Genomic DNA, 16,512 nt, shown 5'->3' with positions numbered 1-16,512 from the left:
AATATCTCCCAGACCACAGACTCATAATACAAGTCAGTGCTTTATAAAAAAAGAAAAAGAAAAAAGAAAGTTGTGTTTTCAAAATTGGAGTTCAAGTTATTTTTACTTCCAATAGTGTTAACATGCTACATGGGTAGTGTAGTATGTGTAGACGATTTTTTTTTAAATTTTCATTGTAAGTGGGCTAAAGCAGTTAATTAAAAGTAGTCTAACATAAACGCTGTAATTTGATTATTTTAATAAACAAGTAACTTGGATGGATTCGATGCTGGCGTGACCACAGTGCACACGTCTGATGTTGCTCACAGTGGTCCAAGGGACGCTCAGGGAGTTTGTGTGTTCGCTCAGACACGTGAAACATTAGAGGGAACATTGTCTACCACACATCACACTCATAAAAAGCATGACTACAGTTTCATAGTTTTTATTATGTTTTTACTGATTAAACAGTAAAAGTTAATTTAAAAAAATCCCAAAACAGATTCCCACTGATGTCAACATCTCCCAATGTTAAATTTTGAAGGAATCAACACAGACAATTAAATGTGAAAATGTCACATTTGACTTCTTTTCTCATCAGCACATGAGCATTTATATCATAAATCACATTTATATTGGGTTATATTTGATCCTGTATTACTGAAAACTATGACTTAAGTGGAAGTTAATGAAAACTGATGATATTACTCTTAATTTATTGAGGCTCTTCCATAACTCAGATTATGTTATTAATCTGTTGCAGATCTTATTACTGCCTCATGAATCAGATTTTAACAGGATGTGTTCAGTTTAACTCTCTCACCACTTTAAAGGCTGAAGCTTTAAATCATAATTTAATAATGTTTTATTTTTATAAAACATATTTTAAATAGAAACGCTTTTATAATTTCACCATAACAAAGTTCACTTCCTGCATGAAGGTGATCACAGCTCCATGAACTATTCCCACAAACATCACTGAGCCTCAGACTTTCTTTAACAGGCCTGTCAGACCACAATGATCCAGCTGTTTGTGTTCATGTGGCGCATTTATACGTTTTATTTCAAATCTACTTCACATTTTATTATCTGATATCTGCGACACACGGAGACTTCCTGTTAAACAGAAAGTAACCTTTGTGCGTGGGCGTGTTTGGAGCTGCAGGTGTGTCCAGCTGTGGGTTCGTTGGGTCAGCAGAGGATTTAACGGGACTTTGTGTCGGTTTGTTTTTAAAGGAGGATGAAGACGCTGGTGGTGTTCCTGCTCCTCATGAACGGTAAGAAAGTCTCTGTTTAACCTGCAGCAGCTCCGCAGACAGTCCTCTGTGACCGGAAGTGCTACACTCAGGCGCAGCTCGCGCCTCTGACGTGATGGAAATTCACACAGTGTTGGAAATACAGATTTAATGATGAGGCTTTAATAGTAAAAGTATGAGGGAAGGTTAGAAACAGACCAGACTAACAGACTGTGGACTTTGTAGCCACAGATTGGACACTTGGCAGAGCTAGCTAACCATGCTAACATAGCCTCGTGTCTGCGCTGTTTCCGGTCTGAGCCGAGCTCATTCAGCCCTCTGAGCTCCGTTTCTCCGCACTAAACACAGCACAGGTGCACCTGATCAACGTCGATGCAGGATTTTGACGTTTATACCACAGCTGCATCTACTGGGAGGCTGAGGGGAGCACTGCTGGCTGTCAGTATTTTTCAAAATATAATAATGTTTTGGTGTTTGTCTGCTTTTCCAAAAGAAATACAAAATGATGCTGATTAATAGTTCTGATTATATCCAAAGAATGAGCTGGATCAATGAGTCTGAAAGATCTTCCACTTGATTAAATTTCTCTGTTTTCCACCCATGGAGATCAGGATCCTAGTTAAACACCCAGGCTCCTTGACTTTGTCCCCTTTACTCTGTCGGGCCCCTGCTGGAGTGTGTGTGGGACCCTTGAGTCTCAGGACTCTGGGCCTGGTGCGTAGTCTGCTCTGGCAGACCAGCGGAGCCCGCGGGCACGTCGTCAGGGCCCCCTGGGGCTTCTGCACTGTCTGCTTTGGTCTTTTCTGAGTAGTGCGATTCCCGCTGCGGTGAGCCTCTTTGGACTCTCGTACTCTGGGGGCATCTAGATGTCTGGAACCTGCATCTCCTCCGTGCCTGCTTCATCTCCTGGGGGGGGGCTATGGCTCCACATACCGACAATTAGACAGTTACATGGTAAAAGCTTGTGAACACAAGCGCTCACACACACAGGTGCACACACACGTACTCACAGACACACTATCTTGGTTGGCTGCTGCCTCTAAACATATCATGTAGTCCTGTGTGCTGCTGTTAAGGGTTCAAATATTGAGGAGGGATACAGGAGGAATTCCAAAACAACAACACTGATCCGGCCGGGTGGAGTCAAACGATGATTTTAATGAACACGCAGCGTGGGGAGATGTACACTGCAAAACATCAGCTGTAGATCTCCGCCCAAAAAGACACTTCAGATTGCTTTTGATTCATCAGGGTTAACGCCCCCTCATGCGTCATCAGATACAAAACATGCACACGTCAAGTCAAAACCACAATGACCTTTAACACAGTTTGAAAAAGCAACATCGCCTCGTCTCCATCCCAGGAGTCTTCCTGTCGCACGTCCTGCCCGCGCTCATCTTCTGGAACATCAGGCCCACCTTCTGCAACAAACTCTTCTTTTGCAAACACAATTTTGCAGTTGCAAGCTTTTACAAAATATCATTTGAACCTTCACCTACCCCTGAGTCTAACTGCTGTGTAAGTCTGTGTGTGTGTGTGTGTGTGTGTGTGTGTGTGTGTGTGTGTGTGTGTGTGTGTCGACCTGACATTCACTCAGTTTCACCTCTCACCTCACCAGCTAAACCTTGTAACCTTTCCACCAGACAGAAGGCCAGCACGTACACATTGAAGATTATAACAAGCATTCAAAAGCATTTAAGATTATAGATTTAACTCAACAGTTTAAAGTGGTTATAACTGCACCTGTAATAAAGGCTAATTGGGTACCAATATGTTTAAACATCTGAATGCAATATCAATATTAATTATTAATGCAATGGTAATGATGGTTATTAACAATAGCAGCAAAATATTTCTCTAATCCCCACACTGCTCAGTGTGTCTTATAAGCAGGTTTGGAGCAGATCCTCAGTGTTTCTTTCTCTCCCTCTCCTTCTGTAAACTTCCTCACCAATTTCTTTCTTTTTCCTTTCTTCGGAAGGTCTTTTCTGTTCTGATAGTAATATCTCAAAATAAAAAATCCTAATAAATTTCTAATAAAATATGACTGCCATTATAGCAAAAGCAGTAATGATGCACTTTGGAAAATAATTCTTTTGGGCATTTTTTTGGCCTTCAGATAATAATTCTCATTCTCGTCTTGTCCTGTGCAGCTATACTGCCGGACAGGACAGGCAAAAAACAGAATATAATAATCATGGCTGTCAGTGTTAACGCATTTAAGCCCCATTAACACAATTTTCATGACTAACGCGATTAACAATTAAGCCATCTGAGTGCAGAATGACTTAAAATCCCTGAAATGTCTCTGTCAATGCATTTTGGGCAGTTTTTCTAAAGCTTGTGCAGAAGCCCCCCTGCTGGATGAGCCTCATCCAGGGGTCTGCTTTGGTCTTTTCCAAAAGAAAAGAGAGAGACTGCAGCAGTCCAGGAGTTTGGTTAATTTTTTTAAATTAAGTCCCACCAAAGATTTGTTTACATGAAAATGTTTGTGAGGCTTAATCTGAATTCGGTGCAGCCAAACTTGAACTTCTTGTTTTATAGTAAACAGCACGTGTGACTATAAACATGGTTTTCTGGAAACAGAAATGGGCAATTTTATCATTAGTAGAGTCATAGATAACTAGGAAAACAATCACAACACATCATCTACTCAACACAAGCAACATCTCACAATGTCCACAAGGGGTCACTGCAGACCCAGAATTGTCTAAATAGCGCATGTCTTACAAGTTGCTAATAGTGAGGCTTTTTTTTTTTTTTATGAACTTTATTTAGAACAATAACAATGACAATCTCAAAGAGACAAGCGACATATTAAATCAATCAGAACAGAATCACATCTCCTATACACCACAATGAAATCGACAATAACTGAAAGTAAACATACATACACACATACATATATACATATATATGCATATACACATGCATACATACACATCCATATTCACACATCTACATAATAATAATATAAAAAGATGAATAACCAATACAAAAATAAATAAGAATAAAAAAAGAATGAAAAACAAGGAACAGAAATAAAGAAGACAAGGGGGATCATAAACTCTCTAAAAGTGAGGTTCCATAAACAAGACACATAACTTAAATAAGGGGCTAAGAAAAATCAAACTCTTCTAAAAATCTATGCAATTTGATTGCTTGGGGCTTATTTATTAGCTTAAGAGATTTACGGAACAGGGAGAGGTCGTTTTTAAGAGCAGGCCATGAAGGGAGGGATTTAGCATATCGGCATTTATGTATGTAATACTTTGTTATAATAATGAGATTGTTAACTAAAAACTCACTATTTTTGTCCTTAAGGATTACTCCAATTTGAATATTTTGAAAAGACCAAAAATCAATATATCCATACTGGGACAATATTAGGACATGGAGAGATTTCCATAAGTTCTGGATTGTCACACATCCATAGAACATGTGCTCTGTTGTTTCCGAAGTTGTTTTACAAATATAACAGTTGTCTAACACAAATTTAAATCTGTCTCTCATAAATTCATTGGAGGGGTAAATATTTTTTGTAGTTCTAAAATGGACTTCTTTAAATTTGGGGGGAATTGGAAATGTTAAATATTTGGTTCTGATCAACGAGATCTCAGATTTGTTATAATCTTTAAAGACGAGTGAATGTTTTGTCCTACCTGGATATAAGGTGTTAACCAAATACCTCCTCAAAAACTGATTATTGCATTTTCCATTAACCAAGTCAAGACCATCTAGTTTAACTTTATGTAAATTTGGAGTCTGTATATTTGAAAAATTGTTCTTTACCGTATTTACAAGGACTGTTGGGATATTCTGTGAAACCTTGTTATAGAGCTCGAACGAGCAACTCATGTCATATTTCTCATTAAGCCTGTTTAATTCAAGTATATCTCCATTTTCATCCATTATATGTGTCACAGACCAAATTTGTTTTGTCATCCATTCTTCCACAAACATAGATTTCCCCCGATTCAATATCACCCTATTATTCCACAGTGGAACATTGTGGGGACTGATAGTGAGGCATAAATATGACAAGCTAGCAACAGCTAAAGGAAACCATAGAAAAGTCCTTTATTCCTCATCCCGCTGATTGTGGTCATTGCAGGAGATTACAGCCAGATTATAATCAGCATCATGTTAATGAATCTGCCAAAGTAAGAACACTTACAGATCCATCAACTCACTCAGTCACACAAAACTGCATCATAGCTGCGTCACAGCAGCTCCTTCAGTCATTCCCACTCTGTGTGCTGAGCACGTGACCACTGGTGCGCTTGTTTCCTTTGGGTGCGCTTGATTCTTGCTTCTAGACATCCTGAGGCCGAGTCAGAGCAGGAAGTTGGAACAATGTTTGTATTTTTGTGCAAAGCTAACTGAAGCTTGTGCTGTATTAACATAATGATAAAATCATATCAGTATATGTGAGTACAAACTTTAGTCTAACTTTTTATTCTAACTGTATTCAGCTTGAACCAGAAGAAAAAGAAGGACAATAAAACTATGTTTCTATTTCCTGTTGCTACATTGTAGAGGGCGACTTTGCCTCTAAACAGGAACATGTGTACAGCCCTGCATCAGCAGCTTCATTCTTATACAGACCTTTCTACTCTGTGTGTTAAACTGAGCTCAGTCAATGAATCCAGTTTTTACACCACAGTTAAGTTAATGTAGTTAAATCTGTGTATTTGTAACTCAAACATTCAGTGTTTTAAACAGAAACCTGACTTTGACATATTTAAGTTGGTATGAACACAGTCAGAGCTGCTGCTGCTTTTATTGTTCTGTTGCTTTTTCAAAGCTTTCTGTGCAAATCAATAGAAATATTTATTGTTGCATCTTAAAGCTGCCAGCACAGCAGGAGAAGAGTGTTTGCTCAGGAAATACACGGGTCCCTGAAGAGTTCAAACAGGAAATATTCCTGCATTAAATCTGCAGTTCAATCATCAGCAGATTACTGTCAGTGTCATCTGTCACCAGGCAGGTTTTAACAGGCGTGTAAGCCACATATTATTAGAACACCCTTTTATATTTGGATGATAAACACATTTAGTTGTGTTTGGTCTTTAACTTGTGCTCAGTTTCCACAATGAATTCATGATGGAAATCTCTAATAAACTATCAAAATAGACACTATTTTCCCCACCACACTCTCTGTTGGTGGCTGGTGCCCCCATCCTCTGGTGAGTTGGTGGTTCTTGGTGCTCGGGTGTGTTCTGGCTAATGGCTGCTTGGTGGGGCCTGGCCCCCTGGCTCTGTCAGGCCCCTGCTTGGGTTTTTGTTTTTTAGGCAGGTTTGGAGCAGATCCTCAGGGTTTTTTTTTCTCTTCCTCACCTTCTGTAAACTTCTTCAGCAGTTTCTTCTTTTTCCTTTTCTGTTCTGATTGTAATACCTCAAAATAAAAACTTCTAATAAAATATGACCATTTTAGCAAAAGCAGTAATGATACACTTGGGAAAATCACAACACATGTAAGAAGAAGAAAGTTCAGATATGTGTTTAAAATTGTAGGGAGTAAAAAGTAGTTAGAAAAAAAAAAACTACTCAGGTAAAGTACAGATACCTGAAAATTGTACTTAAGTACTTACTGCCCAACTCTGGAGAAGTTTTTATTACTCACATTATGTAAATTAACTACACGGCTCTACACTAACTTTTTGCCTTGTGTTACCGCGCCAGATCCGCGGCCTCGAACCGTAGTAAACCTCTGGCAGTTACTTCAAGGTTCCGTAACTGGCTCGTAGCCGGCAACCAGCTTACTATACAGGTCAACTCCGCTCGCAAAAAGATCGAAGGAGGCGTAGGAAACTGCTTCACCGAGCTTTATTTCTTCTCTAAGGCACGAACACCGCGTACAGTGGGCTGAAACAGTTTACTCACAGCGAGCATCGCCGACACAACTCTGGCTGTCGAGGGAGTTATTATATTCCTTTTATTTATTGTCTTCCCGTCTCTTCTGTAGCTAACCGTTACTTTTCACCTTCTCCGCTCTCTCTTCACACACCGGCGCAGTCCCGCTACACACAACCCGAAAACATTACCCATCTGGTTTCACCCTTAAATCTCCCGATTTTCTTTTCCAGTATAAATATTTATTGCACTTATTAACTGCACATCAACTTCGTAACAGTTGAGACTGAACATAAAAACAATAAATAAACATAAAAACAACAAATGTCTCACGTTGTGTTGTTGCCGCAAAATGTTGTCCTGCTTGAAATTCCGTCTCCACCGTTGCTCGACGCTGCGTGTATAGAGCAGGTAGTGCAACAATAGAAAAATAGTTGCGGGACAGCACTGTGTAGCGTTTGTCTCTAGGGTGTTGATCATTTTCCTAAATCCCTCGTTTTGCACAGTGTTGATGGAGCCATATCTTTGGTCAGGTGATTGTTAGGTAAACTGACACGGATGGATTACGTGGCAGAAACACACACGGACACAAAATAGTTGTGATGCAAGTTTATATACAAGAATAGGGAATATTTACAAGGAAGGGGGCTATATACAGTGATAGATAAAAATGTGCCAGGAGATTAACACCGAAGAGATGAGACGAAGCCGAGGTATGCAGGTAGGCAGATGACGCACCGGAGCTACCTGACAACAAGGAACAAAACAGTTTACGGCGTACCGTTGATAGCCGAAAGTTAAACACAAGTGGACGGAGAGAGTTGGAGAGCTTACTTGAAACACAAACCTGCTGCAGTGACCGCAGCCCGATGGAACGTAGCTCTCCGTCGCGGATCCACAGTAGCCAACACAAAAACCTAGGCAGGCGGGCAAGCAGTGGAACAGGCTAAGACAAAAGAGAAGCAGGCAAAACGTGGATCCTTAAAACATACAGCTCCACAGCGTAGAATCAACAGATTCAGCTTGTGCTAACACGTTACCACTTGTGACAGCGACAATACTCCGACACCAGACGTCCGTGACTCAGCTCCCTAATAGTGATGGGTCGTTCGCGAACGAAATGGCTCTTAGAGCCGCCTCTTTGACGTGAACGACGCGAGCCGGCTCCTTATCGCGAGCCGTCACGTGGGTTTTTTTCTTTTCTTTCTCTCACCCTCTCTCTCTCTCTCGCACTTTTTTCCGCTTCACTTCGCACCTGAGCCTTGTGCTTTATGCTGGGAAGAGGGGGGAGGGGCGGTAGTTACACTCAGTAGCACAGGAACAGAGCCAGAGAGAGAGAGAGAGAAAGAGAGCCAGGGACAACAATGTCACATTAGAAAGGTATAGTAATCATCCACAACTATTTTCAGTTGCAGATGATAAAGGATTCAGAAAGTTTATTCATGCAGGCCCATATGACAGAGAATATGCATCTTCTTTATGTTTTCATATTATAATTTATATTTAATTGTGTTGTGGTTTGCAGTGTTTTGTGTTGTTTTCACTTTAAATTTGTAAAAGGAAAAAGCTGAAAATTTAAATAGTTAAAAGTTGAAATGTGAATAGTTGATTTTTGTATTATATGATTTATTTATTACATTTTATGTGGAGTGAAAAAATAAAAGTATATTTACGGTGGCCCCTACAGACAAAGCACATATAAACTTCAAATCACGTACGAACTCTGAAGCACGTACAAACTCCAAAACACGTAAAAACACGTACAAACTCCAAAACACGTACAAACTCCAAAACACGTAAAAACTCCAAAACACGTACAAAAAACTCAGAAGCACATAAAAACTCAAAACACGTACAAAAGACAACAGAAGTGCTCCAGGATGCTGGGCGCAGTGTTAAGCTTTTGTTACCTAGTGGCTACACAAGCCAGCAAGTACCAACGACCGGATTTGGTGTGTGGTAGTAACAGGTAAATGAACTTTTTTTTAAATTATTTGAATATATATGAGTGCCTGTGTATAAATACACAAACAATACACACATGCTTTCAATTGTGTAATTTAAGTGATCTAGTAGCTCTGCTTTGGAAGTTCAGTTCATGCTAGAAATGTGTTTTGGAGTTTGTACGTGTTTTGTCTCTAGGGGCCACCGCATATATTTATATATAAACATATATAAATAAAACCACTTTTTTTTACGTTAGTAATTCCTTTTGTGCATAATTTTATATTATTGTTAATAATAAATTAATTAAAGCAACAAAACAACCTGAAGAGCCGGTTCGGAGCCGAAAGAGCCGGCTCTTTTTAGTGAGCCGAACCGAAAGAGCCGGATCTCTAAAAAGAGCCGGAAATCCCATCACTACTCCCTAAAAGCGCTCACTGATGACGTCCGATGCGCCGCAGGTGTGCCGGAATGCCATCAAGCCCCGCCTCGCCTACCTATACCAAAAAGGAAAACAAAACCCAAACAACAACAATACACCTACCCACCACCTCCTAACAGTGATAAGTGATAGCCTCCGTAATTTCTTTGTGCCTGTGGGAGTTCGACGGGTATAGGGAAGCGCTGTATAAGGTTCCCGTTATTGATGTTTGGGTGGTTGACCGGGACGGATTTTCTCCTGTCACTTTCTCGTCATCCCTGACGTGCTCTCCGTTGTTTTTTCCCTGCTAATTTTAGCATCACACGGCACAGCTTCTGTATCACGTGGTATAAGGCTCCGCCCTTGTCATTTGTTGAGCAGGAAGAGTGAGCGCTTGTTTTCATGCAGATTATGTCCCGGATCAAAGTGCGGTACAATCGTCGTCGTCTTTTTTTTTAATTTTGTTTTTTTAAATCGTTGTCATTTGGAAATGAGATCGCGATTTTCTAACGATTAATCGTGCAGCCCTAAACACCATCATAAAATATATGGCTCTTGAAGTACCAGCCTTATGACCCACATTAAAGTACAGTAGTAAAGGCCTATTTAACACCACAAACAGTTTACACGAGACAATTTTATTTCTGATATGAATGTTATTTATTTTAACTGTCATAAACAGGATGTGACGAGTGACATTAGTAGCAACTGTACTGCATTAAAACACAGCAGCAGGTGGGATATCCAATCTTTAAGTGATGACCTGGTGAAACCTGCTTCTGGGTCCAAACGACTCTGAGTTTATTAAGGCTGTTGTGTTTTTAACATGTTTTAATGCTTTGAATCTTCTTCCATTTAATCTGAACAAGCCCCTAAAAGAAGTCAGTGATCACTGTCGGCCTCTCTCGGTTGTTATCACCACTGTTCATTTTAAAGCTCAGTTTTAAAAACCTTAGGATGTAACTACAGCCCAGCCCATGCAGCAGTATATGAATGACTGACCTCGTATTGTGGATGGATTATCTCAGTGGTTCTCCTGACTGAAGTTTGGTCCTTTTACAGCATCCTGCCATGCGATTACATTTGTCACTAACCATCATTGAACATAATCACAATCATACTGAAGTTCCACCTTAATACAAAGATCATCCTCTGACTGAATGAAAGAGAAGAAGAGGTGTAGCGTTCACAACAACATCTGGATTTTTAAGGAGATTTTGAGATAATATTTTATTTTAAACTTCTCTTGATTTTTCACTTTTCTCCTTAAATCAGACTCACAATCTGATTGCAATTCTTTGCCAAAGTTTACATCGACCATAACAGATGAAGTCAGAGGATGATTAGTGGCAGAAACGGGCTTCCAACTTATCCCATTAAGTCACCAGCTGACACTAACAGAAAAAAGATATAAACACATTTCATCTTTAAAATGACTCGACAACAGCAGTCTGTACCTGGAGAGGATGACATGTGGCTGTCTGATCACAACCAATACAAACCTCAGTCAAACGTCACCTTTGAACTAAAACTAAAACAAACAACTTTTTCTTTTCAGATTTTCAGATTTTTCTTGTAACATATAAACAAACTGAAAGCTCTGTGATTTTATGAAAAATGCATCCTCATGGAGTTTGGAGTTTGCATGTTCTCCACATGTTTGTGTGGGTTCTCTCCGAGTACTCTGCTTTCCTCCCACAGTCCAAAGACACACAGTGAGTGTGGCTGGGTTATTGGATCTTTCTAAATCTCCATAGGTGTGAATTAGGGCTGGGTATTGTCACTGATTTCTAGAATCGATTCAATTCCGATTCACAAGGTCCCGAATCGATTCGATCCACGATTCGATTTAATTCGATTCGATTTAAATCTGGGAAATTTTGACAGTCAGAAATATTATAATTCAGATCAGTACATTTACATATTTTTGTATCTATAAAAAGGAAGCTGACACACGCAAGACTTTATCAAAGGTGTAAGCATCACAGCAGATGCCTTTGTGTCAAAGTAGCTGAAGATAAAACACAGAAAAACATGAAGGTTATTTTCCTGGCCTGGGATTTTATAAAAATATTCTGCAGTACATCAAAAACGAAAGAAAACCATTAATCAACATATGAACATTACCTCTGACGTTACAGCGGTTTTAGTAGAGACACGGTTAAGCGTTTTGCATTTTGAATAATTTTAAAAAGTTTAAATTTGTTCAGTATTGAACAGCAGAAATTAGGTTTTCTTTTCGGAAGAATGTAAAAGGGAAAAAAACAGCGGCTGACAGCGCTGTAAGCAACAGTAGACTTGTGCGTAACAAGCAAGCGACTAATGAAGAAAGGGAAACTGTTCTTGAAGTACAGAGAGAGAGAGAGAGGGAGAGAGAGAGAGAGAGAGAGAGGGAGAGAGAGAGAGAGAGAGAGAGAGAGAGAGCTGCGCATCGCGGTGGAAGCAAAACAGTAAAAGTGAATTCATGACGATGTTTATGTGAAGCGTTTGGATCTTCTTTTGCTGCTGGTTCGGTCAATATTGTTTGGAGAGACATCAAACTAACAGCTTTAGAATCGGCTCATAAAGGGCGTGAACACAAAGCGCGGACCCGCCGACAGATCAGAATCAGCGAGCTGTCGGCTTTCAGCCCCGACTGTGAGAAAGGCGACATCTAACTGATTCTGATCCGCGGGTCGCGCTGTGTGTTTAAGTCTATGTGCAGAATCCCTGTACCTGCTCTCATTTACTGTTTTAACTGTTTGGTGGTTGTTGAAATTTTGTGAGATGTCACCAGAGATTCTGGCATTTCGGGCAAAAATAAATAAATCTAAATAAATTTATATTAAAAAATCGATTCAGGATTTTAATGAATCGATTTTACGTTATCAAAGCCAGAATCGATTTTAATCGATGAATCGATTATAAAAACCCACCCCTAGTGTGAATGGTTGTCTCTCTTTCTGTTTTTTACTGAGACTGCTGACCTGTCCATGGTCCACACTACGATAGCTGAGATAGACTCCAGCTCCCCACGACTCTGAACTGGATAAGTGGAAGAGAATAGATGGATGGATGTTCAGTACCAGTGCACATTTTGAGCTATGAGCATGTTTGTTGCCAAATGCAGTGATCTGGCTGCCAAAAAATGTGGACTCTAAACTCAGAGTGAACTGATGCAGAGTTCAGGTTTAGACTCACACACAGCTGATTCATGTTTCTGTCTCTGTGTCCTCAGTTTCCCAGCATGCCTCGGCTCTGGAGGTGTATGAGGGGGTGGAGTCTGTCCTGCTGACCTGTCAGGACTCTTCTGTACCTGCACGTCCCACTCTGGTGTGGAGCCGCCACGACTTCAGTCCTCCAATCGTCCACAAGCGTAATGATGCAGGAGATGAACTGAGAAACCAAAACCAGCGTTACAGGAAAAGAACGTCCATGAAGACGGACTCTCTGAGGACTGGAGACTTCAGCCTCACTCTGAGGAACCCCATCACCTCTGACAGCGGCACCTACACCTGCACCATCACTGCATTTGGAAACACACGGACACTGACAGCAGTAGAGCTGCAGGTCAAAGGTCAGCAACACACCCAACACACCAAGAAAGACTGTTGACCGTTTAACCTTTGTTGTAGCTGTTTACACAGATGTTCAGGCTCAGCTATCATCAGCCTGTGTGAACAGCTTCAGTCTTCATCGAGGACAAACCTCCACTCTGCTGTTTATCTACAGACTGAGTTCAGCCTCACTGTTCATAAATGAATGAATGAAGCTTTATTTGTCACAAGCAGGTTGCCCTGCAGCGAGATGGGAACCCCCCCCGACCTTACACACATAACACAGACATCACATTGGGTTACAAGTCGGAGATCGGTAGCGTTGCAGAAAAACACTGAAATGTACACAACAACGGGAAGGTACAAGAGGAAAAAAAGAGACCTCCACTCATGCTGTGCTTCCATGATAGGACAGCACGAGAACAGGAAACAAAAAAAACTCCTCTGCACAAAAGCACATAAATGTCCACAGCACAACATTATGGAAGACATGACAAGCCACAGGGATGGGTAGGGGATGTGGAGTAACCCCAGCCACACAGCAGCCATCCTGCAACGGCGCCGTCATTAAGCCGGGGCTGACGTAATACATCGCCCCGCTCTTCGACAGCGCGGGCCCGGACCCGCCTCGTGTTCCCAGGGGGCAGCAAGCATCAAAGGCGTTGGAAAGGGAGGGGGGATGAGTGAGTGCTTATCAGTGTAAGTGTATGTGTGTGCGTGTCCATAGTTCAGCTGAGACAGTGTCCTTCGGCCTATCAGGCTAAGTAAACAGTCCTCCAGCCAATCCAGGTGTCCTTTCATGGGATGGGAAGAATAGCCGTAACACAGTCGTTATCAGGGAGTGATTGTTCGGCTCCAGCCTTGGGCCTGCAGCTGGCGCCGTGATGGGGGTCCGCAATGTTGATGTTGATTTTGTAAATTTCCATGCGAGCAGCCCAGGAGAATTTTCAGGCTGCCCTAACACTCCGACACTGGTCTCTCAATCTCCCGTTGGAGAGTCGCGAGCCTCCCCATGATGGTATCAAACTTCTGTTCCATGGTGTTGTCATTCTTTTGATTCTGAGACCTCACAACTGCAGTGATCCGTTCCGCGATGTTTTCCAACTGTCGCTCAAGGGTCTCATTTTGAGCAGGCCTCTCTCTGATGTTTCCCCTCATACGCTCAACGGTGTTGTTTTGAGCCTTCACAGCAGCTGTAAGCGTCTCCAAGGTGTTGACCATATTACGTTCGTTGTGAGAGGTCGCGCCTCGTCCCGTCGCTTCGATTCCAGCGGGCAGCCTTGTGGGGGTTTGAATAGCCGGTTCCGCTCTCTTATTTCTCTGATAAACCAGGGCTAAGCCAACGCCGATCAGCATGAACCCTGTTATCATGGTTCCGAATAGGTAGATATCTTCAGCGTCCTCGATCGACAGTCCCGCCAGGCACACGGTCCTCCAGTTCTGCCACCCGTCCATCGTGTATCCGGCAGGGAAAGTCCCTCCAGGGCACTCAGGCTCTCCCGAGCCCAGACTTCTCGTTGAGAAAAAAATGTCCTCACATTCATAAGAACTAAAGCAGGAGGTCCAAACAGCTTCAGGTGTGAGCAGCACAGAAAGGTCTGACTTACAGAGACTCCAAAGACAGCAACAGGAAACAGACGATTATCAGACGTTAGAGACTCTAACCCAACATCCAAACTGTTAACATCAGGTTCTGACGCTGTGGCCATCAAAACTGATCATACTCTCTATTCTATTCTACTCTACTCTACTTTATTCTCTTCTATTCTCTTTTATTCTGTTATATTCTGTTCTATTTGGGGTTTTTTTCTATTGTGATCTTTAGTGTTGAATTGTGTTCTGTTGTATTATGTTATGTTCTATTTTCTTCTTTTCTCCTCTATTCTGCTCTTTAAATGTAAATTTTAGTTTTCAGTTGTGAAATCAGATATTAAATCTGTATATGAAGGGAAATTGTTTTTTTTTCATATTGTGAAGTATCCAGTAAATAAGCTGAGGTACCTCACCAAGAAATGACTGCAGGATAAACAGGTTAGCTCACCTTTCTGTGATTAGTTTACAGTAAAGAACAGTGTGTGACTGCTGCACAGCAGCTGTGCTGTTCAGGGTCAGAGTTCACTCACATCAAGTGTAGCAGAGATGACACTTCGATTCATTCACTGGATTCAACCTTTATACCAACTGCCAACCATCTAGTATAAAGACATCATCAATACAGTTTACTGTATGCAGAAAAGGTTTCTCATGTACCAATCAAAGAGCTACTTTGAGTACATGTCAGAGCCTGTACTGTAGAAGTTAAATCAGTACTTCAACTTTTACTGGAGTATTCTTAACACACGTATCTGTACTTTGACTTAAGTACAGACTGTCTGTCCTTTTGCCGTCTCTGCACACAGCTGATTCATGTGTCTCTGTGTCCTCACAGTGTCCCACCAAGTCTTCACCCTGGAGGTGTACGAGGGGGCGGAGTCAGTCCCGCTGCCCTGTCACATCCCGTTTGTATCTGGACCCACCACAGTGGTGTGGAGCCGCTACGACCTCAATCCTCCAACCGTCCACCAGCGTCAGCAGGAAGAGGACGAGCGGACAGATCAAAACCAGCGTTACAGAGACCGAACATCCATGAAGACTGACGCTCTGCAGACTGGAGACTTCAGCCTCACTCTGAGGAAACCCCACATCTTTGACAGCAGCAACTACACCTGCACCATCAGAGTGACGGGAGAAGAACCCAGACTGACAGATGTTCAGCTGCAGGTCAAAGGTCAGCAGCACACACCAAATCCTAGTTTTTACCATGAGGTTTTCCTGAAGCTGAAGTTACAGCTCATGTTTTCAGTTAGCTTTTAAAAATCTCTTTTCCTCCTTTTAAGACATTTTGTTTTGATTATGATGTAAACAGTGAAAGGATTTTCAGGGTTAACAAACTTTTAGTGAGGGTGCTGAAAGGAAAAGCAAAGATGATCTATAAGAAACCAAGAGTTAGATATAGAAGAAGAACTGGTAACTAAATCAGAGGTGTGTAGAAATGAAACAGTGATAATTATCACAGCGTTCAGAGAGGGAAAGGACAGATTACTGGAGGTGAGCAGGCAGGATGGAGGTGGAGAGCGGGCAGGCAGGTGGACGAGGAGGCCAGGTGAGTAAATCCAGGAAGCTTGAGATATGCAGGAGCAGCACTTCTGAGAGACCAAACAGGAGTTATGTGGGACTGTAGGAGTGAGGTTAGGAGGCAACAGAATAACAGGATTATTACTCGAAGCCGGATAACTGAAAGGAAAACACAAGAGATCTTACATTGTGATGGTTTATGATTATGATCCTACTATGACATCCACAACTTGATTTTTCAAGGTAAAGTTTTTGTTGTGTGCCTAGTAGCTGGAGTACAACAACATCTGATCTGTGGGTATCATCTATATCACCCCTGCCTCTCTGAGTGAAAGGGTTTTCTCTAAAACTGAAGAGGTTATCACCAAAAACCATCTGAGTCGAGCAGAGTGGAAAAATATTTCTT

At 41.5% G+C, this 16,512-nt stretch overlaps 1 protein-coding gene and 1 long non-coding RNA gene across 2 annotated transcripts in view; one reads left to right on the top strand and one right to left on the bottom strand.

Annotated features, from left to right (window-relative positions):
• The first annotated feature begins 1,093 nt into the window (after positions 1-1,093).
• LOC112429671 (methylglutaconyl-CoA hydratase, mitochondrial-like) overlaps positions 1,094-16,512 on the top strand; it is a 208,533-nt gene continuing 193,114 nt past the window's right edge. Inside the window, exon 1 of the mRNA XM_076879219.1 lies at positions 1,094-1,256. Coding sequence (XP_076735334.1) covers positions 1,220-1,256 — 37 coding nt within the window. The 5' untranslated portion in view covers positions 1,094-1,219. The remainder of the gene's footprint in view (positions 1,257-16,512) is intronic.
• On the bottom strand, positions 7,686-8,271 carry LOC143416947 (uncharacterized). The gene is made up of 2 exons (XR_013097183.1): positions 7,926-8,271; positions 7,686-7,838 (listed from the first exon to the last, which is right to left on the bottom strand). It is a non-coding gene; the product is annotated as an uncharacterized LOC143416947 (long non-coding RNA).

This window comes from Maylandia zebra, linkage group LG3, assembly GCF_041146795.1.
Source record: "Maylandia zebra isolate NMK-2024a linkage group LG3, Mzebra_GT3a, whole genome shotgun sequence".
Lineage (NCBI taxonomy): Eukaryota > Metazoa > Chordata > Actinopteri > Cichliformes > Cichlidae > Maylandia > Maylandia zebra.
The sequence above is the reverse complement of the archived record's forward strand: the minus strand, read 5'-3'. Positions and strand labels throughout refer to the sequence as shown.